The sequence below is a fragment of the Myxine glutinosa genome, chromosome 5 (genome assembly GCF_964187855.1).
Source record: "Myxine glutinosa chromosome 5, kmMyxGlut1.1, whole genome shotgun sequence".
NCBI classification, from domain to species: domain Eukaryota; kingdom Metazoa; phylum Chordata; class Myxini; order Myxiniformes; family Myxinidae; genus Myxine; species Myxine glutinosa.
Window position 1 is genome coordinate 7,695,314 of NC_136265.1, and position 22,772 is coordinate 7,718,085.

The following is a 22,772-nucleotide window of genomic DNA, read 5'->3' on the forward strand; positions in this document are numbered from 1 at the left end:
GCGGGGCTGTATCAAAGTGGGGCTGTATCAAAGTGGGGTTGTATCAAAGTGGGGCTGTATCAAAGCGGGGCTGTATCAAAGTGGGGCTGTATCAAAGTGGGGTTGCATCAAAGTGGGGTTGTATCAAAGTGTGGTTGTATCAAAGTGTGGTTGCATCAAAGTGGGGTTGCATCAAAGTGGGGTTGTATCAAAGTGTGGTTGTATCAAAGTGTGGTTGCATCAAAGTGGGGTTGTATCAAAGTGGGGCTGTATCAAAGTGGGGTTGCATCAAAGTGGGGTTGTATCAAAGTGTGGTTGTATCAAAGTGTGGTTGCATCAAAGTGGGGTTGTATCAAAGTGGGGTTGTATCAAAGTGTGGTTGTATCAAAGTGTGGTTGCATCAAAGTGGGGTTGTATCAAAGTGGGGCTGTATCAAAGTGGGGCTGTATCAAAGTTGGAAGGTGGAGGAAACCGGGCATCAATGCCAGCAGTTATAAAGTGGCAGTTCTAGTTATTATTTACATTTCTTATCTGTGAGAATACTTATAATCATTGTATCCATGATGAATTATGTTAAATTAAAATTAACTAATATTGAAATTAATTAAAATGAGTATTAATTATGTTAAAATGATTAAAAAGCTTCAGGGACCTTCATTTGCTTTCTACTCATTCTCCCACCTCATTCTCTCTACTCATTCCTTCTTTACTCATTCTCTCTCGGGGCATTCCTTCTTTACTCATTCTCTCTCTGCTCCTCTCTGCTCATTCCTTCTTTATGCATTCTCGCTGCTCATTCCTTCTTTACTCATTCTCTGCTCATTCCTTCTTACCCATTCACACGCTGCTCATTCTCTCTCTGCTCATTCTGTCTTTGCTCATTCTCTCTCTGCTCATTCTCTCTTGCTCATTCCCTCCCTACTCATTCTCTCTCTGCCATTTTCCTCCCTTTCCCCAAATCCCCTAACAGTAAAAGATTGCTGCTTTATGTCGAACATACGCACACACTCCCTCAACCCAGTATAGGTTCGTCGTGACTCGTCATGAATAAGTTGTGCGGTTATTTTGTGAAGAAATATTTATAACTGAATTACCATTTTGATTCTGACTTACAAAATGACTCAACAATGTTATATCAGATTACACCACTCCGGATTCCCCTCAAACACACCTGACATGTCCGAGTGAGGAGGGGAGAGCGAGTTGTGAGCACTTCTGAGTGGAGACCAAGGGGCAAGGTGGAGCAACACGAGGTCTCTCACCCAATGATGGAACGCGACCAAGGCGGAGCAACACGAGGTCTCTCACCCAATGATGGAACGCGACCAAGGCGGAGCAACACGAGGTCTCTCACCCAATGATGGAACGCGACCAAGGCGGAGCAACACGAGGTCTCTCACCCAATGGTGGGACGCGACCAACTACCAAGGCGGAGCAACAGGAGGTCTCTCACCCAATGGTGGGACGCAATATAGTTTGATATGACGAGTATTATGTAACAATTTGTAAAGAGGAATTGCTGACAGGTCAAATGAACATCATCATTTCTTCTGATCGTACACAAAATCGGATGAGCTCTGCTACTAACTATACCACCACGGCTTACACACATTGAGTAGAACGTGAAACGACGACGGCACGCTGAAAAAAACATAACGTAAACAAAACATCACAGATAAAGAAACATTGTTCATATTGTTGGCAAATTAACCGAGTTTCAGGTCGATAGGTTAAGGGTTTTCAAGTACAAATGATATGAAGTTTAACGCCCAAATCGTACTTTTTATATCCTACCCGAGTATTTTAACGCAGCTCCAAACGATGAATTAAACATTCAATCGTTCACATCTTTGGCTTTCCTCAAAAGTGCCTTCAGGGCACTTGTTACAATCAAAATGTATTCTCTGGTCGAAGCGAAAGAGTTTACTCATTTATTTTTTTTGTTTGTTTGGATTGTTTGACGGGGTGTGGTCAGTGGTGTGTTGTCTGGTCTTGTCTTGTGGTGTGGTGTGTTGTCTGGTCTTGTCTTGTGGTGTGAGGTGAGGTGTGGTGTGTTGTCTGGTCTTGTGGTGTGAGGTGTTCTTCCTGACGTGTCCCGATGGGGCGACTGGCTCTTCTCGCCGCGACCCTCGCTCTGGTTTGGGTTGTTGTTCCAGGTGCCGAGGAGCTCGGTTCGAGTACCACGAATCTTCGGTTGGTCGTGGCGGTCAGTTCGATTTGGATTTCGGGGTTTATTGGATGGACGTCGTTTTCCCACGTTGAAGGAAGTAAACCAGAGTCTTGTATTTCAATTGTAGGTGTTCAGACATGGAGACAGAGCACCAGAGGGAAGTTACCCCACAGATCCTCATGGAGAGCGCGTTTGGCCACAAGGATTCGGACAACTCACATGGGTCTGTTTCAGTGTGGCATCCCCACCCCACCCCACCCCACCCCCACGTCCTGTATTTAACCCAAATCCCCACCCCACCCCCACGTCCTGTATTTAACCCAAATCCCCATTCCAACCCCCACGTCCTGTATTTAACCCAAATCCCCATTCCAACCCCCACGTCCTGTATTTAACCCCATATCCCCACCCCATCCCCACGTCCTGTATTTAACCCAAATCCCCACCCCACCCCCACGTCCTGTATTTAACCCAAATCCCCATTCCAACCCCCACGTCCTGTATTTAACCCCATATCCCCACCCCATCCCCACGTCCTGTATTTAACCCAAATCCCCATTCCAACCCCCACGTCCTGTATTTAACCCCATATCCCCATTCCAACCTCCACGTCCTGTATTTAACCCCATATCCCCATTCCAACCCCCACGTCCTGTATTTAACCCAAATCCCCACCCCACCCCCACGTCCTGTATTTAACCCAAATCCCCACCCCACCCCACGTCCTGTATTTAACCCAAATCCCCACCCCACCCCCACGTCCTGTATTTAACCCAAATCCCCATTCCAACCCCCACGTCCTGTATTTAACCCAAATCCCCATTCCAACCCCCACGTCCTGTATTTAACCCAAATCCCCATTCCAACCCCCACGTCCTGTATTTAACCCAAATCCCCATTCCAACCCCCACGTCCTGTATTTAACCCAAATCCCCATTCCAACCCCCACGTCCTGTATTTAACCCAAATCCCCATTCCAACCCCCACGTCCTGTATTTAACCCAAATCCCCATTCCAACCCCCACGTCCTGTATTTAACCCAAATCCCCATTCCAACCCCCACGTCCTGTATTTAACCCAAATCCCCATTCCAACCCCCACGTCCTGTATTTAACCCCATATCCCCACCCCATCCCCACGTCCTGTATTTAACCCAAATCCCCACCCCACCCCCACGTCCTGTATTTAACCCAAATCCCCATTCCAACCCTCACGTCCTGTATTTAACCCAAATCCCCATTACAACCCCCACGTCCTGTATTTAACCCAAATCCCCATTCCAACCCCCACGTCCTGTGTTTAACCCAAATCCCCATTCCAACCCCCACGTCCTGTATTTAACCCAAATCCCTATTCCAACCCCCACGTCCTGTATTTAACCCCATATCCCCACCCCATCCCCACGTCCTGTATTTAACCCAAATCCCCATTCCAACCCCCACGTCCTGTATTTAACCCCATATCCCCATTCCAACCTCCACGTCCTGTATTTAACCCCATATCCCCATTCCAACCCCCACGTCCTGTATTTAACCCAAATCCCCACCCCACCCCCACGTCCTGTATTTAACCCAAATCCCCACCCCACCCCCACGTCCTGTATTTAACCCAAATCCCCACCCCACCCCCACGTCCGGTATTTAACCCAAATCCCCACCCCACCCCCACGTCCTGTATTTAACCCCACATCCCCATTCCAACCCCCACATGTCCTGTATTTAACCCAAATCCCCATTCCAACCCCCACGTCCTGTATTTAACCCAAATCCCCATTCCAACCCCCACGTCCTGTATTTAACCCCAAATCCCCATTCCAACCAAATCCCCATTTAACCCCAAATCCCCCAAATCCCCAATCCCCATCTCCTGCGATGTAGTCAACTCCGAGGGCGTTTCTCTCATTCACCGCAGGCAGGTAGGTGGTCTTTCTGTCTTCTACCGACTCCTCTCCGGCCTTGCTCCCCCAGCTCTCTCTGTGCTCTGTCCCCCAAATATTCCTTCAGGTCGCACAAGATCTGCCTGCGAACCCTCTGATGGTTAAACTGCCAAAGTCTAGGCTCTCTGCTCACCTTCACTCTTTCATTCCCCTTTTCTCCCGCCTCTGGAACAAACTCCCCCACTCCCTTCAATCCCACCCCTCCCTCCAGGTCTTTAAAACAGCTGTTCACCACCATCTCTTATCTTCCCCCATCGAAAACCTTGATCTTTTCTACCCCCGGTAATTCACCCCAGAGTCCTTGCAGTGTTCATATGTTTTATTCCTCTCCCACCTCCCCCCAAGTCCTCCCGATGTCCCTGCTCTCAAATGTTGTGTTTGTGTCCTTCCCCCTCTCTCCCCATCTTGTCTGCCGCTCCCCTTGTTTTTTGTGTTTTGTGTGTCGGTTTGTCTTTTTGTGTGATTAATGTTAGCTCTTTCACGAGCCTCGATCTTGTATACAAAAAAAAAAAAACCCCCCCCACGTGGCCTGTATTGAACCCCACATCCCCATTCCCCATGTTGGCTTTAACCCCAACTTGTATCCCTACTTTAATTGCATTTGTCCCCTTCTTTAATCCCTCACATGTATGTTTATTTAACCCTCCTCTTCGTCCTCGTATGTATTAACTCCTATAACCCCCATTCTCCCCATGTAGCCGCTTATATAATCTCGCCCACATGGATGAATCACCTTCCCCCCACCCTCCCCCTCCCATATGCATTAACTATTTAAATCCCCCCCCCCCTCCCCCTCCCCCTCCCTGTCCAAATATGTTCCCTTGTTAAGTCCTGTTTGTTCACCCCCACATGTATCCCCACCATTTTGTCTCGTGTCTGCAGGAAGGGATGAAACAACATTACGAGCTCGGCCGTTTCCTGAGGGAACGATATTCTGGTTTCCTCAATCAAACGTATCAACGGGCGGAGGTGGAGTGCACACCGAGGGACCTCACACACTTGGGGTGCAATGATGTATTTATTTATTTCATAATAACCACAGTTATAAATACTGTACTGTACTGTACTGTACTACCAACAAGTTAAATGTGAATTACCATTCTCCGATAGGCTCCCGTTTCTGGACATGTCTGCCCTTTCCTGGCATCGTTCAGGAGTTTTTCGGGGTTTTTTTTGTAATCAACTTGAGACAGAGAGAGAGAGAGACAGAGACAGAGACAGAGACAGAGACAGAGAGACAGAGAGAGAGAGAGAGAGAGAGAGAGAGAGAGAGAGAGACAGACGGACAGAGACAGACGGACAGAGACAGACGGACAGAGACAGACGGACAGACACAGACACGCACGCACGACGGACCTGCACTCCGAGTGCTCTGTTTGTCCCTTTCTTTGGCTCACATCAATACCCGGGTATCTGGAGGATGAAATTCCTTCCCCGTGCGTTGTAACGATCGCGTTTACCTTTATCGGAGATCTGAAAGTTCTGTTTACCAGCCCATTCGAGTTTGAAACAACATTCCAGGTTGTAGGTGAACTGCCCTTGTGTTACGTGGACGTTAATCGGATACACAAGGATGTTCACGTTTCGGCCTGTTGCAGGTGCAAATCCAGTTCCGGTTTATACCATCCCAGGGTTGTACTTGTTCCTTTGGGTAAGTGTCGTCCTGCAGGCCGCAAAGATTAGGTAAAGTTTGTACAGGTGTTTACGGCATAATGCCACCTTCAGGTGCACGTGCGTAGTACCGATGTGGATCGCACCTTGATGAGCGCTGAGGCGGATCTCGCGGGACTCTTTCCTCTTCCTGCGGACAAGGAGTGGCACTCTGATCTTCCATGGCAGCCTATTCCTGTACACACTCGTCCTACTCGCCAAGATAGGGTGACACACACAGACACACAGGCATGCATATACACACACAAATGCACACGTACACACATATACACACACACACACATATACATACACACACACACACACATATACACACACTCACTCACATATACACACACTCACATATACACACACTCACAAATACACACACATATACACACAGACATATACACACACACACACACACACACACACACACATATACACACACACATATACACACACATACATACACACACATACATACACACACACACACACACACATATACACACTCACTCACGTATACACACACTCACATATACACACACTCACATATACACACACTCACAAATACACACACACATACACACACACACAAACACAATTTCTGTTGCTGAGTTGGTACCATAATGAAATATTAATTTTTTTCCTCAATGCCCCATGTTGGCATGGTAACCACCTTTGATCCCCTCTCTTCCCGTGCCCTCCATACCATGTCATCTCAAGGTGCTTCGGTTTCCATTGTGGAACTGCCCTCGGTACGAGGAGCTGATGCGGGAGACGGAGGAAAGTGCGAGTTATCAAAACAAGACCCGTGCCAACCAGGTCTCTTTTTTTTGTGCGAATCGTCTTTTCCTCTGGTCCACTGAACTTTTATGACACCTCACCCAGGATCAAATAACCTCGTCCAGCAGCTGTTGCTGGAACACATGATTTATCCTTGGTTGCTATGGCAATCGTGGCTCTTCAAAAGGGAGGAGTTGCTGGGCCGTTTGTGTAAGAAACTGTCGACTTGCGGTGCGTGCCCTGTGCTTGGGGTTTCGCAAGTAGGGAAGTACGCCGTTTGAATATCACATTCTCTAATGACTCAAATCAAACCTTGCCGCAAGCGTTCACCACTTCCCTAAAGCTTCCCCGCTCGCTTCCTTGTCTGCGTGTTTTTCCCCTTACGTTGGATTTGATGAGTAAGCTTGTGACTCGCTTATGGCTCCTCTCTTTGGGATGTCACAATGTGACGAGTATTGTGCCCTCTCAAGCGTCCCGCCCTTTTACAACCCCCAACACGTCGTACAGTTGGTTTCTGGTCACATTCTTGATCCCAGTATTTTCCAGAGTGTGAAGACACCTTTTGGAAGCAATTTGTAACCACCAACCCTCTTCCTTGTGCGTACTATATTCCTTCCTTAATCTTCCCATAGCGTTTTTTTCTCTTGCCCTAATTACTTGCCACATTCCCGTACCCTACTTTATCTTCCGTATGACCTCCCTTCCCATTTTTCCCGTTCCTTCCTCATTTTCCCGTTCCTTTCCCAATTTGCACAATAGATGGGCCCCTCCGGGCCACATTGGGAGTTTTATCGGGGCACAGGTGAATCTCCGTACGAGTCTCTTCACCCCCACTCCCGACTCTGAGAGTGTTCAAGACTTTCTCTTTCTATAGTCTTTCCGCTCCCACGAGAGCGATCTCCTGTAACCCCGCTTACCTCTACCCCACAAAACACCATTATAAACACCTATTTGGCGTCCTTGCAAACCCGCTTGCTCATCGTCACTGTGCCTCGTCCCGTCCCCGAACCACTCGTTGGCTTCTCCACTCTCTACTCGACCGTCGATCCCCTCCGGTCCTCGCTGTCCATTCCCGTAATGATCTTTCCTTTCCCAATTATTATCTTTTCCATGATCCTTGATGCATATTTTAAACAAAATTTGTTTTATTTATTTCTAGAAGTTCCTTGCTTTCCTGTCCAATCGTACCGGAGTGTCAGACATGGAGATCAAGGATGTATGGCGTATCTACGACACGTTGTTTTGCCAGGTGGGTGCAGGAGAAGTGACTCGGAGATCCATTTTCTACTTGTACCCTGCATGTCTGGTGGCAGTCTGAACTCTAACTTCAGGCCCTATTTGAAGAAACTTCCGCATGTGGGAAAGAGTAACGTGGCGGATGAGGACGATGCTGCACGTTGAGATTTCTCACTAATTAGCAATGATGGGCAACCCCGTGTGGAGAATTGTAAGGAACGCTCATTTTGAATGATCTTCCTCTTGAAGAGGATGGTGAAGTGGGTATGGAGAGACAATTTTTCAGGACGAGGAGCCAACAGGACATAAAGGTCTCGTTTTTTATTGAAGAGTATGTGAAGTGAATTGTAAAAATAAATGCTGAATTCTCCGTTTGCTCCTCGACGTAGAAAACGCATAATATTTCTTTACCGAGTTGGGCTCAAGAATTGGGCGTTTGGGAGAAGATGAAAGAACTCTCGGTCTTCAACCTTTGCTCCCTCTTCGGGCAGCACGGTGCCCACGAGAAATCCCTACTGCAAGGAGGTAATTCCGTTAATCTGTTTGATTTTGTGTATAATTTTTTAATGATAATTATGACGTCATAGGTCACGTGGTACGGGCGCCATCTTGGAAAAGGCGAAACACTTTGCGCCTCTACATCTCCGAAAGCGCTGCATAGAAAAGATTGCGACATGGCTCATTGTAAAGACCTCTCCATGGGGAATACGATATGTTAATGATGATGTCATAGGTGCCTCCATTATGACGTCATAATTCGACAAGTACAAAACTTTATCCGATCGAGATGAAATTTCATGGGTGTCATCTAGGGAAAAATTGGTGGAGGAAAAAAAGAAAAGAAAACATTATGATGTCATCGGTCACGTGGTTCGGCCTCCATATTTGTTTTAACACAAAAGCCTTAAAAAACACTACAAATACGTCCTGGCGAGGGTCTGCAATCTCAGATTGCTCTTCCTTGTTTGACTTGCATTGTTATGACGTCGAGTCGGAATCTTTGTTCAAAACTGATTGTGTGTTCGATGAAACAGGCCTGTTGGTGTCCTACATCCGACAAAACATAACAGCTTCTTCAAGATCTCCCCGCAAGCTGAAGCTCATCTTGCTCTCTGCAGTAACGAGATTACACTTCTCTTGTTTTGTCTCTTGCATAAAACGATGTCAAAAGAAGAATTTGTGGGGAAATGGCATACCCTCCCTCTACCCCCAAACAAAAAGCCTTCCTGGTGTCGGTGTATCTGTGTCACGATGCTCCCTCTCTCTACCTGGGGACCAGAACATAATTTCTCTCCTTAATATGATTTTATATCTGTCTCGATTACCCTATATCTCTCTATCTCTAACACTACCCACTATCTCTCTATCTCAGCATTTTTGCATGATGACAGTTAACGCCCTTATCTGTGCTTTGCGTTTCACCATTGTTGTACAGATCACATCCTCTTCACGTTGACTGCCTCCAAATTCCATGCATCAATAACAAACATTCCATATTCTCAACATGGTCCTCTTCACAATCACACTCGACATGCTTGCTTGCCATGAATGTTATTAGCCCCCGTTGGACTTTGTCTGAAACGGGGGCTTATGGATTGGGTCTCATCCGTCCGCAACCATATCTCGGAGATGGATGGCCCAATTTTGTTCATACTTGGCACAAAGACAATACACGATTGCATACATATGCACATCATTTTGTTTCGCGATGCAATCAAAGATGGCCGACTGGCAGCCATTTTAGTTGTTAAAAACCCGATGTTGGACATGTCCTCAACCATTTCTCGGCCATGCACTTACCGATGTTCTTCAAACTTGGCACACAGATAACGAATGATGGGTTACATATGCACATCTTTGCTTTTCGAGACCAGATCTAAAATGGCCGACTGGCGGCCATTTTGTTAAACATGTCCCCAACTATCTGACACGCATGGACCGATTTTGTTCAAACGTGGCATATACGTGCACCTTACTTTATTTTGCGATTTTATCAAAGATGGCCAGCTGGAAGACTGGCAGCCATTTTAGTTGTAAAAACCCGAGGTTGACCACGTCCTCGACCTTTTCTTGCACATGCACTTACCGATCTTGTTAAAACTTGGCACACAGAAAATGAATGTTGGGTTACGTATGCACATCATTCATTTTCAAGATCAGATTCAAGATGGATGACTGGCGGCCATTTTGTTAAACGTGTCCCCAACCATTTCTCGACATGCATGGACCGATTTTGTTCAAACTTGCCACAAAGGCAATACATGGGAGTGTACAAATGCAGAAGATTTTGTTATCCAACCAAAGATGGCCGACTAACGGCCTTTAACTCCGTACAGCTAAATTACTAAAACCACTGAGACTGACATTTTATGTCCTTTTTCTTTTTGTTCCTTTAGCACTTGTCCACATTCTTATTCTTGGGTCTTTCATTCTGACTCTTAATCCATAAAGCCTTTCATCTTGTAGGCATCTCAACTTATTTAGGTCCACAATCTGACTTCACCCATTGTATATTCTCAACTCGATCCATTGTATTTCCGCCCGTTTCGTGGTCCCTTGGTTCAATTGTTTTCCCCTCGCTCCAAGTTGAATCCTCAATTCCTGGCATTCTTCACCTTTCAGCACGACACTACATTGGCAGCTGTACAAATGGCTTTGGGCGTCTACAATAACATTTTGCCTCCATATGCCGGGTGCCATATCCTGGAACTGCACCAGCTGCACAATGGGTATGTTGAAAGTTTTATATGTTGGTGTTGAAACTCCCGGGGAGGAGGGGGGTTAGGTGAGGGGGTTACGCGGTTTCTGAGAAATGGTGACAGCTCTCAAATGTCATCACCAGGAGTGCATGGGTGGAACAGTGGTTTCGCAACAGCAGCACAGAAGGTCCGTACCCACTCACACTGCCTGGCTGTACCCACGCCTGTCCGCTGAAAAAGTTTCTCAACCTCACCGCTTCGGTCGTACCAATAGACTGGCACAGGTTGTGCGTGGGAGAGCCTAAATCAGGTTTGGTATTGATTCCAAATGTGTGCATTTTACAAACACACCTCATTCACATGTATGCTCCCTTCTCATCATACATGTTTTCTCACTCCAGTCACCCCCCCCTCCCCCTCAACCCCAATCTTTTGTCTCAACATGCCAATGCTCTCACATCTCCTCTCCTGCACCCCCGCTCCCCCATCTCTCCTTTAACAGTTGTGGTGATGCTGGCCATTGCAATCCTGTTGACCTTTGCCACCCTTGTCCTCATCGGGATCTACTTGATCAGGAATAAAAGGAAGTCTAGAAATGGTTACCATCCAGTTGTGGAACAGGACCAGGATACAGCCTAAAATATGGGGAGAACATGGTGGTTATGAATATGGAGTGGATGTGGTTGTGGGTTGTGGAGAAGTGATGTTACTATTGCAATTTTGTGAGTGGGGGTGGATGTACAGCATTAAAATTGTTTTTTGAGGATGAAGGGAGTGGGGGCGGGGGTCTGATAGGGTTAAGGACACGTACTCAGGCAGGAATGTTTACAGGAAGGACCAGGCCATTTTTGATCATGCTGTAGAGGGAGGTGGTTTCATTGTGGTGTAAGTGTGATACGAGATGGACATTGGGGAAATAATTATGATCTCGGTGATTAGTTGACAGAAGGGTATGATTGGGAAGGGGATGGGTGGTTATGGGTAATTGTCTTTTTGATTATGGCTCTGAATTTTAATTCCTGTTTGGTGTAATGTCTATTTTATCGTTTGACAATCAATTTATTTTCCTTTGTCCTTTTCCAAGTGGGAATGAAGATGCTGTACTGTAGTTTGTATTTTTAATGCATCTTAACCATGAAGAATACCCTGGTGTTGGGCTAGCGGCTAGGGTGCCGGCTTAGGATACCAAGGATCCTGGGTTCGAATCCCGGTCGATTGCTGAATTAACGCCAGGGGGGTTGACTCAGCCTGTCATCCTTCCGAGGTCGGCTAATTGAGTACCAGTTCACTGGTAATTCCCTGTTTGTCGTTGAAGGCGGCAAAAAGGGTTGGCGTCAGGAAGGGCATCCGGCCGTAAAACATTGCTTCAAAAAGGGGACCAAAAAAAACAACAACTACCACGGTCCCCGAAAAGGCCAACCCCCGCTTTGCGGGGAAAAATGGCCTCTAAACGGTGGTTTTTAACCATGAAGAATACCCTGGTGTTGGGCTAGCGGCTAGGGTGCCGGCTTAGGATACCAAGGATCCTGGGTTCGAATCCCGGTCGATTGCTGAATTAACGCCAGGGGGGTTGACTCAGCCTGTCATCCTTCCGAGGTCGGCTAATTGAGTACCAGTTCACTGGTAATTCCCTGCTTGTCGTTAAAGGCGGCAAAAAGGGTTGGCGTCAGGAAGGGCATCCGGCCGTAAAACATTGCTTCAAAAAGGGGACCGAAAAAACAACAACAACCACGGTTCCCGAAAAAGGCCAACCCCAGCTTTGCGGGGAAAATGGCCTCTAAAGGTGGGTTTTTTTTTTGTTTTTTTTTAAACCATGAAGAGATTATTGGAATTAAGGGATGTTTTATCTTTATTGTGCATTTTTCATTGATTCTGATATTTTTACGAACACTAATCAACGATTGCTGGGATTATTTTAAAAGGAGGTTCTGGCCTAGATATTGGGCTGAGGATTTTTGCTATTGTAAAATGCAAAATGCAATCTACCGACGAACGCATCATAATGCTTGTTTGCACTGTGCGCACACTCCTTGTCCGATGTGTCGTGACAATAAATGAGAAATTTTTATTTTTCTGTGTACATCATCCAGTCTTGTGGAAGAGTTGGAGCAGAATGGAAAGGGGGAAACCGCAACAGCAAATTGAGATCAAGGGAAGGGGGACAAGGACATGGGGGGAGGAAACAAGCTGCAAAGAAGCTAAATGAAACGTGGCAAGAAGAGGAAGAGGAAGAAGAAGGTGGGATGAAACAAATAAAAGAACGAACCATCAAACAACAAGAGATGAGGGAGAGGGGGAAAAATCATCATAACCTGGTCTTTCTGTCTTCTTCCGACTCCTCTCTGGCCTTGCCCCCCCAGCCCTGTCTGGGATCTGTCCCCCAAATATTCCGACAGGTCGCACAAGATCTGCCAGCAACCCTCTTATGGTTAAACTGCCAAACTCAAGACTCTGCTCACCTTCACTCCTTCATTCCTCTTTTCTCCCGCCTCTGGAACAAACTCCCTCACTCTCTTCAATCCCACTCCTCCCTCCAGGTCTTTAAAACACCTGTTCACCACCATCTCTTATCTTCCCCCATCCAAAACCTTGATCTTTACTACCCCCGCTAATTCACCCCAGATCCACTTTTCTGAAACACCGACTTCTTTCCTGGAAGTCCTAGAAGTGTCCATGTTTTTTTTGTTTTTTTACCTCTCCCACCCCCACCCTCCTGCCCACGCCTCCTCCCCCCAAGCCCTCTCCCTGCCACAGATCTCCCGATGTCCCTGCTCTCAAATGTTGTACTTGTGTGCTTCCCCCTCTCTCCCCACTTGTCTCCCACTCCCTTTATTTTGTCTTGTGTGTCCATTTGTGTTTTGTTATTAATGTTAGCTCTTACACGAGCCTCCATCTTGTATACAAAAAAAAAAAGGAGAGTACCTGGGAATGGGGTCATTCAGGGTAGAAGACATGTGTGAAGCATGATTATCTTGAAGCCATGGAGGGAAGAATGGGATTGAAAAAAAGAAAGATTGGGGAAGTTGGTTCCACAGATGAGAGAAAAAGAGGAACATGAGTGGAGGTGAGTGAACCTGGAATTTGGGAGTTTAAGAAGGTTATTGACAGACCGTGGGCGCTCTGCAGAAACCTGGGATGGACAGAGTGTGGAAGACCAAAAAGGAGGCGGTAGAATACCAAGAGGCTACCGACCAGTCTGCGATGCAAAAGTAACAGGCCTAGACACTCAGGTTTGTCGTGGGAGATGAGAGACCTTGACTTTCCCTGACATTAGGAAGGGTAAGGTGTAAGGCAGGAGCACCAGCCCAAAGGGGACAGCAATACTCTGAGCTGTGAATGAAGGCCTTGTAGGTTGTCAAAAGTTGATTTAATCTGTACGTGTGATTAATCTGTTCATAAATGCCAACCCAAATGTATAAATGGACTGTTCACATTGCTTTTACTTCCTCATTACCCACACTGCTTTGTTGATTTGCGGGTAGCAATGCTGTAGCTCCAAAACAGATGGATGTGGCATTTTGGTTTAATTTGGAGAGTCTGCCATCTGTAACCATCAGTGTCGAGAAACAAATCGAAGATACACGGACCTCGGTCCGTTCTTATGTCCAATCCTTACCGATGGCCTTGGTGTTGGGTATGTAGAGGGATGGTCGGCTACCGCTGGGAATGTAAAAATTAGTCATCGATTTTAAACCTCTTTTTTTTTTTTAAAGTCAATTTTAAACCTCGTTTTAAAAAACCATTGATTTTAAACCTCGTTTTTGTAAACCATCGAGTTTAAACCTCATTTTTAAAACCATCGATTTTAAACCTTTTATTTTAAACCTCGTTTTTAAACCTCTATTTCGCAACCTCATTTTTAAACCATCGTTTTTTAAACCTTTCTTAAACCATCAATTTTTAAACCATCGATTTTTAAACCTTTCATAAGCCATCAATTTTTAAACCTCTATTTCTCAACCTCGTTTTTTAAACCATCGATTTTTAAACCTTTCTTAAACCATCAATTTTTAAACCTCTTTTTAAACCATCGATTTTAAAGCTTTTTTTAAACCTTATTTTTTAAAACCACCGAATTTTAAACCTCAATCTTATTTAAACCATGAATTTTAAACCATCGATTTTTAAACCTGTTATTTTTAAACCAGAGGTGAGTGGAGGTTGCGTTTTCACCCCTGTCCGTGTCTGTGAGCAGGATGTCTCAATATTATGGACGGATTCGGACAAAATTTGGAGGACAGGTTGGGTGTATGACAAGGAAGAATTGATTCGATTTTGGTTGAGGTCCGGATTCAGATATGGCCTATCAGTTGGATGCAAAACATAAACTGTTCAGGCCTGCGGTGGTATGCGCTCCACTGAGTGCAGTTCAAGTTTAAACATGTGGCATTAAAGCCCTAAAATCTTGACTTTGTGTAGACTGGAAACAAACATGTGTGCTTCCTTCTATCGATTTGAGTGTGATTTCTCCAGTCTTCTGTCACTAAACTGAAAGAGGAAATGATTTGCATTTACAGCCCATAATGAGAATGCATTCTTCCACGAACACAACCACATGACCTGCCATTCGGTTAGAAGCATCACATTTATTTTGGTAATTAATCAGTAAGGTGAGGACAGCTAATTCAGGAGTCAAAATGAGATGGAGTGCATGTGCTGAGGCTAAACGGAAATGGAATTTTGTTTCAGGTTGTTCCAACTATTGGTTTGTGGTCATTAATCCAATGCACAGATCAAGGCAGCACCACGTTTGATCCAGTGTTGTGGGGGCTCATCGGTCGGCAGATCCACAGATGTTACGTAGTTCGTCGAGTGCCCGGTGGTCGACAGAGTGCCTGTGAAGGTACAAGTTTGGGTAAGGAATTGGATGTGAGAGGGACAACAAGGCAAACGGGTCTATCGTGGGAGACGTACCGGCACGTGTTAGAGTCTTGTAGATGGGACAGCAATACACGTTGGTTCCGGTGCAGCATTTCGCCGTCGGTACAAGCCACAGCACCGCCATGGAACTGTGCAGCTCCTTGGAGTAAGGCTCGGCTAATAGGCCGTCTGTGCTGGACCATCGTGCTCCCTCGAGGAACAGGCCATGGATGTGACAGCCCACATCGGGAGGGGTCTGCAACTCGTCCGGTCCATCTTTAAGAACCTGGTAATCAATCATGGAAATTTATACATAATTTAATGTTATTTGTAAGTTACCAATAAATTATTGAGTTGACAGGACCTGGCAACAGGGGACAATTTAGAGAGAACAAAGTTTAGCAGTAGCTCATTCCAAACCAAACGATGCACGAATGTGTTTCTTGTGAATCGGAACCATGAGCAATGTGAAATTTCCCATCACAAATACATACACGACCGGTCAAAAGTTTTAGAACACCTCAATTTTTCCAGTTTTTATTGAAATTTATGGTTTAATGTCCAGTGAATAACCTGAAATGGTACAAAGGTAAGCAGGAAACTGCTCGAGGTTTAAAAAAAAGTTTAGGTTAGCAAAAACGGGGAAATAATGTAAATTGCAGTTATATTGTAAAAAAGGCCTTCCTCAGGGAACAACTAATGGGTTAACAACTCACAGGTGTTCTGCAGCAACGTAAGTAAATTAAGCCTTGAAAGTTGATGCAAACAATTCCTACAGGTGTCCCAACCTCTGCTGATTACTTGATTACAAACCCCCTGTCTGTATAAAAGCAGTGTTTGAACAGACTGTTATTACACCCTCTGATGCATTATTTGGACAATATTACACTGCAGGAAGTAGTACATTGGAAACTGGAGGAAACTCTGACAGGAAGAGGTCTGGCAGACCCAAAGCCACACCAGAATCAGAAGACAAGTTTCTGAGAGTCAACAGCTTGCGTGATAGGCGGCTCACAGGACAACAGCTTCAAGCACAGCTTAACACTGGTCGAAGTAAGCAAGTCTCGGTTTCAACTGTGAAGAGAAGACTTCGAGCTGCAGGTTTGACAGGTCGAGTGGCAGTAAGAAAGCCATTGCCAAGATGGCAAAATAAGAAAAAGAGGCTTGCCTGGGCCATGAAGCACTGCCAGTGAACTACTGAAGACTGGAAGAAGGCCTTATGGACCGATGAATCAAAATTTGAAATCTTTGGTTCATCATGCAGGGTTTTTGTACGCTGTCGAGTTGGCGAAAGGATGGTTCCTCAGTGTGTGACACCAACTTTCAAACATGGAGGAGGAAGCGTGATGGTCTGGGGCTCTTTTGCTGGATCCAGATTCGGTGACTTGAACAGAGTGACTGGCATCCTGAACCAAAAGGGCGACCACAGCATATTGCAGCGCCAGGCAATACCCTCTGGTATACGCCTAGTGCTGGCTTAGCCTGGTGTTGGCTCAGCGGTTAGGGTGCCGGCTTAGGATCCGAGGATCCTGGGTTCGAATCCCGGTCGATCGCTGAATTAACGCCAGCGGGGTTGACTCAGCCTGTCATCCTTCCGAGGTCGGCAAATTGAGTACCAGCTTGCTGGGATGAATGATCACGGTGTGTACCCCGGTTTAGAATAGGTACACCGTATCCCTGCGCATCCTAAGAGCGTGACCAAGGGTTGGCGCCAGGAAGGGCATCCGGCCATAAAAACATTGCCTCAAACAGGGAACTGTGGAAGTGTAACTCAGTGTAACTTATTGATTGGCACTGGTAACTGATTGATTAAGACTGGTAACGAAGCAGATAGACGATTTCGTAAATGAATGCCAAGAATGTGCACGAACATGGTAATCTCTTGTCCACCTGGTCACAGCCCCAGGCTGGAGCACCCCCCTATTGTTTGGTAAATGGAACTCGCAGCAGGAGGGGAGGGAGCTGGTGCCGGTGAGGCGACTGAGTAAGCAGCGGAGAAGGGATTACGATTTCAGCGGACAGAGGATTAAATGAAGTGTGCCGATATAAACAGGAGGGACTTTGAGCCAAGATGAGCACTCATCCTCAGAAGCCCTGCACGACGGAATGAACGCGTACCACGAGTTCGGCGCTGCAGCCGAACAAGAAGGACTATGCGGATAGAGTTAACCTGGTCCATTGAGTTAAACGATATTATTTGGTAATGGAATGAAGTGAATAACCAGTTAATAATAAAGTCATGACCTTTTGTAAAACCTGTGTCCGGTCATTGGAGTCTTGAGTCTCACTCACCACTTCCACTACAATATGGAGGCACCGCTGAGATCAATTGGACACATACAAGACCTTTAAAGGTGAGTGTGTCTTGTTTTTGTCCAGTATGATTTACGAACTTGGGAATAGTTATGTTGTATATACATGGAGGATTTGGTGTGTGGGCTTCTCCACGCACAATTGGTGCAGGAGAGCCCTCAGAAGGAAGATATAGATGAGACCTTTTGGCTCCGGTGATGTGCTCGCGACACAGAGATCCATTTGAGTTGGTCTAGGGTGCTGGGTAGTGGATCACAAAGAACCATTGCTGAGCTGGTACTCCCGGGTGCTGTGGCTACTACCCAAAGAACCATTTTTTGTATGATTAAGATGTAACGATTTTAACGATCGTCCGAGGTAACGTCCTACAAAATGTCTGCTCGTTCTTTTTCCTTTGAGTCGTAATCCTGTTGAAATCTCATTTACAAAAGCGGAAGTTAGTACGCCGGGGAATGATCGAGGTCCTTGATGGCAAATCAGGTATAGTGAATAAGCGGACAAAATCCAAGGATGGAACGTTTTAAATGATTCTATTATTCGTGTGCTTGCGAGGATATGATTTATTATACGCTGGGTATTAAAAGCCTTACTCTGGTCTGCAGGCAAATCGGCTCATGAAGTGCACCATGAGGCGATTTGTTTGCCGGTTCGGTAAGGTTCGGTAAGGTCCGTACACGTGTACAATCGTGTACACCCGTTTTAAATAAATAATTTTTTTTCAGTTTTCCCGCCATGTCTAAAACTCGTTTGATCAACAAATAAATTCATGACAGACAACCCCATCTCATACCGGTCCAGAATTATTATGAAAGATGGCGATTGGATGAAAATTGCATCAAATTTTGTCCAGGTCCATCACTAAGCCTTTGAGACATGCTTCACGGTTGAATGAAAGACAATAATTAAGTGCTTTTGTGGAAAAGCAATGGCAAACCACCCAATGTCACAGGGTCACCACTTTCATGAGCTCAGAGAAATAATACTTCCAAATTCCACTCTGATGGCTCAATGGAAATCGGCAGCAGAATGAAAATCAACAGACAATGGAACAGCTAGCGACGAGTGTTTGTGAGTAACAACCACCCTCTGGTCGAGGCTCATAGGAAAAGTGATACTTATTGATTCGGCACGCTTACAATAGATATTAATGGCGAAGGTTGTGGTTGGTTCGATTTTGCGAAATGAACGTTCTTTGAACAAGTTAAATGGGAAAATAATGAAAAAGTATATAATTGTTTACTCTCTGAAACTGGGTATTGTATAGAACTCTGGGTATAGTTCTCAAATCACTCTGGGTTGTGCCTTGAAGAATGAATTGGAGTTGTGACAAGGTATAGACAGATGGGAGGTTGCGATGCTGGTACTGTGGATTCTATGAGACAAAGTACAGACAAATTTTGTTTCACTTCTAAAAAGATTTGTGGACAAAAGTGGGTGTAAGGATGTAAGGATGTAACGATGTGAGGTAATATTGAGTTATGGAATTAATTGCTTTCAACAATGCAAAGGGTGACAAGATATGGGATTTTAATGGGATTTTAATGGGATAAATATAGAAGATGTTTGTTTTGTCAAGAGAAAGTGACAATTGGCTGAGAAGTCACAGAGGCCGGGTTTTGGGCCTTTGACAGCAGAGAAATTGTGTTTTGACAGCAAAAGACTTCCAGATAATGTTGTAAGACGTTTCCACAACGTCGCTACAACGTTTCACTTTCGTTGTTGCAACGTTTTGCTCCAACGTTTTGGGAACATTCAAATGTTGTGTTTTGCTGACGTTTCCACAACGTCGCTACAACGTTTCACTTTCGTTGTCGCAACGTTTTGCTCCAACGTTTTGGGAACATTCAAATGTTGTGTTTTGCTGACGTTTCCACAACGTCGCTACAACGTTTCACTTTCGTTGTTGCAACGTTTTGCTCCAACGTTTTGGGAACATTCAAATGTTGTGTTTTGCTGACGTTTCCACAACGTCGCTACAACGTTTCACTTTCGTTGTTGCAACGTTTTGCTCCAACGTTTTGGGAACATTCAAATGTTGTGTTTTGCTGACGTTTCCACAACGTCGCTACAACGTTTCACTTTCGTTGTTGCAACGTTTTGCTCCAACGTTTTGGGAACATTCAAATGTTGTGTTTTGCTGACGTTTCCACAACGTCGCTACAACGTTTCACTTTCGTTGTTGCAACGTTTTGCTCCAACGTTTTGGGAACATTCAAATGTTGTGTTTTGCTGACGTTCCACAACGTCGCTACAACGTTTCACTTTCGTTGTTGCAACGTTTTGCTCCAACGTTTTGGGAACATTCAAATGTTGTGTTTTGCTGACGTTTCCACAACGTCGCTACAACGTTTCACTTTCGTTGTCGCAACGTTTTGCTCCAACGTTTTGGGGACACTCAAATGTTAAGTAAATCGGATAAGAATTCACGAGTTATTTAATTATTAGCGATTAATGAAGTACTTATTTAATTAATTACATTTCTTATTAAATTACAGTAATTACATTACAGTAATTACCTGAGGTAATTACAGTAATTACAGTTCCGGTAATTACAATAATTACAGTAATCATTACAGTAATTGCAGTAATCTTATTACAGTAATTACATTACATTAACTCAGGCACCTTTTGAGTAAGAAAGCTGATATTTGGACATGACACTGACCAAGTGATGTGGCTGTCAAGGGAAATTTTGATTTATTGATTAATCATTTAATAAATTAACTCGTTGATTTATAAATGACTTATTTAATTAAAAGTCCTCAGAGATACATCTTTGGATGAAATACTTGCAGATTGGTTATGCTATGAGCCAATTGATTAAGGAAAATATTTTATGATGGCCATATTGGCAATTTCGTGGCCATATTCGTGGCAATTCAGTTAGTGCCACTGCACCTTTAAAATGCATCCCTGCGTTCATTTTTCGATCGATTGAGTTGAAATTTTGAACAATCGGATCTGGACTGTCGTTGTTAACGACTCTAGCACGCACCCGTCCAATCAGGATGGAGCGGTATGGTCCCCGGATTATCACTGCCCGCAGTTTTAATTAGTTTTACTTTTTCTCTTGGTCATATAATTTTGAAGACATGCATGTCATGATATAGGAAATGTTTGTTCTGTTGAACGGAATAAATGTTGTTTATTTGTGTGGGTGTGTATTTTTGTGTATTTTGGATATATTTTCACGACTAATTCCAGTTAACATCCTGCAAAATTTGCTCGTTTGCTGGCCGAGTCGAAATTGCGTTGAGTTCCTATGGCATGCGCCATTAAAAGCGCTGTGTAATGGTTGAGCTCCCTTTATTTCGTTTTGGTCATGCGGATGAGCAGACAAAGTGACGAATGCTGCGGCTGGAGCAGTAGAAGCGATGTTTTTAATTGAAACGATGTAATGAGTAATTAAAAGTGGGAGAGGCCAACACCACGCATACCTCTTTTAAGGTGTGTATAAACCCTGGAATAAACGTGGGAGGGGGCAACACCACGCATACCTCTTTTAAGGTGTGTATAAACCCTGGAATATTTCAGCAATCAATACAATGCTGAAACTATGTAAGTTAAGATAATGAGTAATTTAATGAGTAATTTAATGAGTAATTTAATGAGTAATTTAATGAGTAATTTAATGAGTAATTTAATAAGTAATTTAATGAGTAATTTAATGAGTAATTTAATGAGTAATTTAATGAGTAATTTAATGAGTAATTTAATGAGTAATTTAATGAGTAATTTAATGAGTAATCTAATGAGGAATTAAAAGTGGGAGGGGGCAACACCACGCATACCTCTTTTAAGGTGTGTATAAACCCTGGAATAAACGTGGGAGGGGGCAACACCACGCATACCTCTTTTAAGGTGTGTATAAACCCTGGAATATTTCAGCAATCAATACAATGCTGAAACTATGTAAGTTAAGATAATGAGTAATTTAATGAGTAATTTAATGAGTAATTTAATGAGTAATTTAATGAGTAATTTAATAAGTAATTTAATGAGTAATTTAATGAGTAATTTAATGAGTAATTTAATGAGTAATTTAAGAAGTAATTTAATGAGTAATTTAATGAGTAATTTAATGAGTAATTTAATGAGTAATTTAATGAGTAATTTAATGAGTAATTTAATGAGTAATTTAATGAGTAATCTAATGAGGAATTTAATGAGGAATTAAAAGTGGGAGGGGGCAACACCACGCATACCTCTTTTAAGGTGTGTATAAACCCTGGAATAAACGTGGGAGGGGGCAACACCACGCATACCTCTTTTAAGGTGTGTATAAACCCTGGAATATTTCAGCAATCGATACGATGCTGAAATGATGTAATTTACTGTGTAAGATGGTCGACCTTGGGTTTGTTTGGGTTTTGTTGTTTATTTTTGTGGGTGTGTATTTTTGTGTATTTTGGATATATTTTCACGACTAATTCCAGTTAACATCCTGCAAAATTTGCTCGTTTTTCTGGCCGAGTCGAAATTGCGTTGAGTTCCTATGGCATGCGCCATTAAAAGTGCTGTGTAATGGTTGAGCTCCCTTTATTTCGTTTTGGTCACGCGGATGAGCAGACAAAATGACGAATGCTGCGGCTGGAGCAGTGGAAGCGATTTTTGAATTGTTCAATGATTATTCGATATTGTTATGACTTATTGTCAATAGGTATACTAAGTGGCCATGAGGTAGCCTGTTGCTATGTACAGTCTTATTCTATTGTTGATTATACCACATAGCTGTGGTGATAAAGGAAATGTTCGTTTTAAATAGATGATGGTGATAGGACCATGACTATAAAATCATGATGATTATTATGAATGATATCATAGGGTTCAAATGCAGAATGATTGCATGAACTTGGGAAAGAACTTTCAAGCCCTATGGGATAAATTGGGTGTTACAAGCGATGGAGTTTCAAAAGTTAGCATGATTGAAGGAATTTTACAGTCTTATTTCAGGAGTTTTACGAAATTTATATTGCCAAGAGATTTTGGGTACTATTAAAAGAAAAATGATGAGATATTTTTCCCAATGAACTTTAATATCTGCCATCCATTTTGGCTGTCTCACGAATGAAGGATGAGTTGCCTTTAGTGGTTGCAAAGAAAATTTGTGGAGACCAGGCAAAATGGGGAAATATGTCAG

General features: G+C 44.1%; 2 protein-coding genes across 3 annotated transcripts in view; one reads left to right on the top strand and one right to left on the bottom strand.

Moving 5' to 3' along the window:
* LOC137427987 (calaxin) overlaps positions 1-1,192 on the bottom strand; it is a 68,053-nt gene extending 66,861 nt beyond the window's left edge. Inside the window, exon 1 of the mRNA XM_078777549.1 lies at positions 1,151-1,192. Within this exon, the coding sequence (XP_078633675.1) occupies positions 1,151-1,157 (7 nt within the window). The 5' untranslated portion in view covers positions 1,158-1,192. The remainder of the gene's footprint in view (positions 1-1,150) is intronic.
* A 666-nt stretch (positions 1,193-1,858) lies between these two features.
* ACP2 (acid phosphatase 2, lysosomal) lies at positions 1,859-12,527 on the top strand. 2 transcript variants are annotated; one of them, XM_068117865.2, is made up of 11 exons: positions 1,859-2,185; positions 2,277-2,372; positions 4,968-5,054; positions 5,811-5,963; positions 6,465-6,563; positions 7,684-7,773; positions 8,150-8,285; positions 8,795-8,877; positions 10,383-10,489; positions 10,603-10,769; positions 10,962-12,527. In XM_068117865.2, exons 1-11 carry the CDS (start codon positions 2,078-2,080, stop codon positions 11,096-11,098), a joined length of 1,263 nt encoding a protein of 420 aa, XP_067973966.2. In that variant the 5' UTR covers positions 1,859-2,077; the 3' UTR covers positions 11,099-12,527. The 2 variants fall into 2 exon arrangements, with proteins under 2 accessions (XP_067973966.2, XP_067973965.2); XM_068117864.2 differs by having other exon boundaries at positions 1,866-2,185; positions 10,959-12,527.
* The last annotated feature ends 10,245 nt before the right edge of the window (positions 12,528-22,772 follow it).

Excerpts from the sequence above, each read along its gene's own strand:
- ACP2 (XM_068117864.2), top strand. The coding sequence starts at position 2,078 with ATGGGGCGACTGGCTCTTCTCGCCGCGACCCTCGCTCTGGTTTGGGTT. Across the intron at positions 5,055-5,810 it reads AAACGTATCAACGGGCGGAG|GTGCACGTGCGTAGTACCGA; the intron begins GTGGAGTGCACA and ends TGCCACCTTCAG. Across the intron at positions 8,286-8,794 it reads GAAATCCCTACTGCAAGGAG|GCCTGTTGGTGTCCTACATC; the intron begins GTAATTCCGTTA and ends TCGATGAAACAG.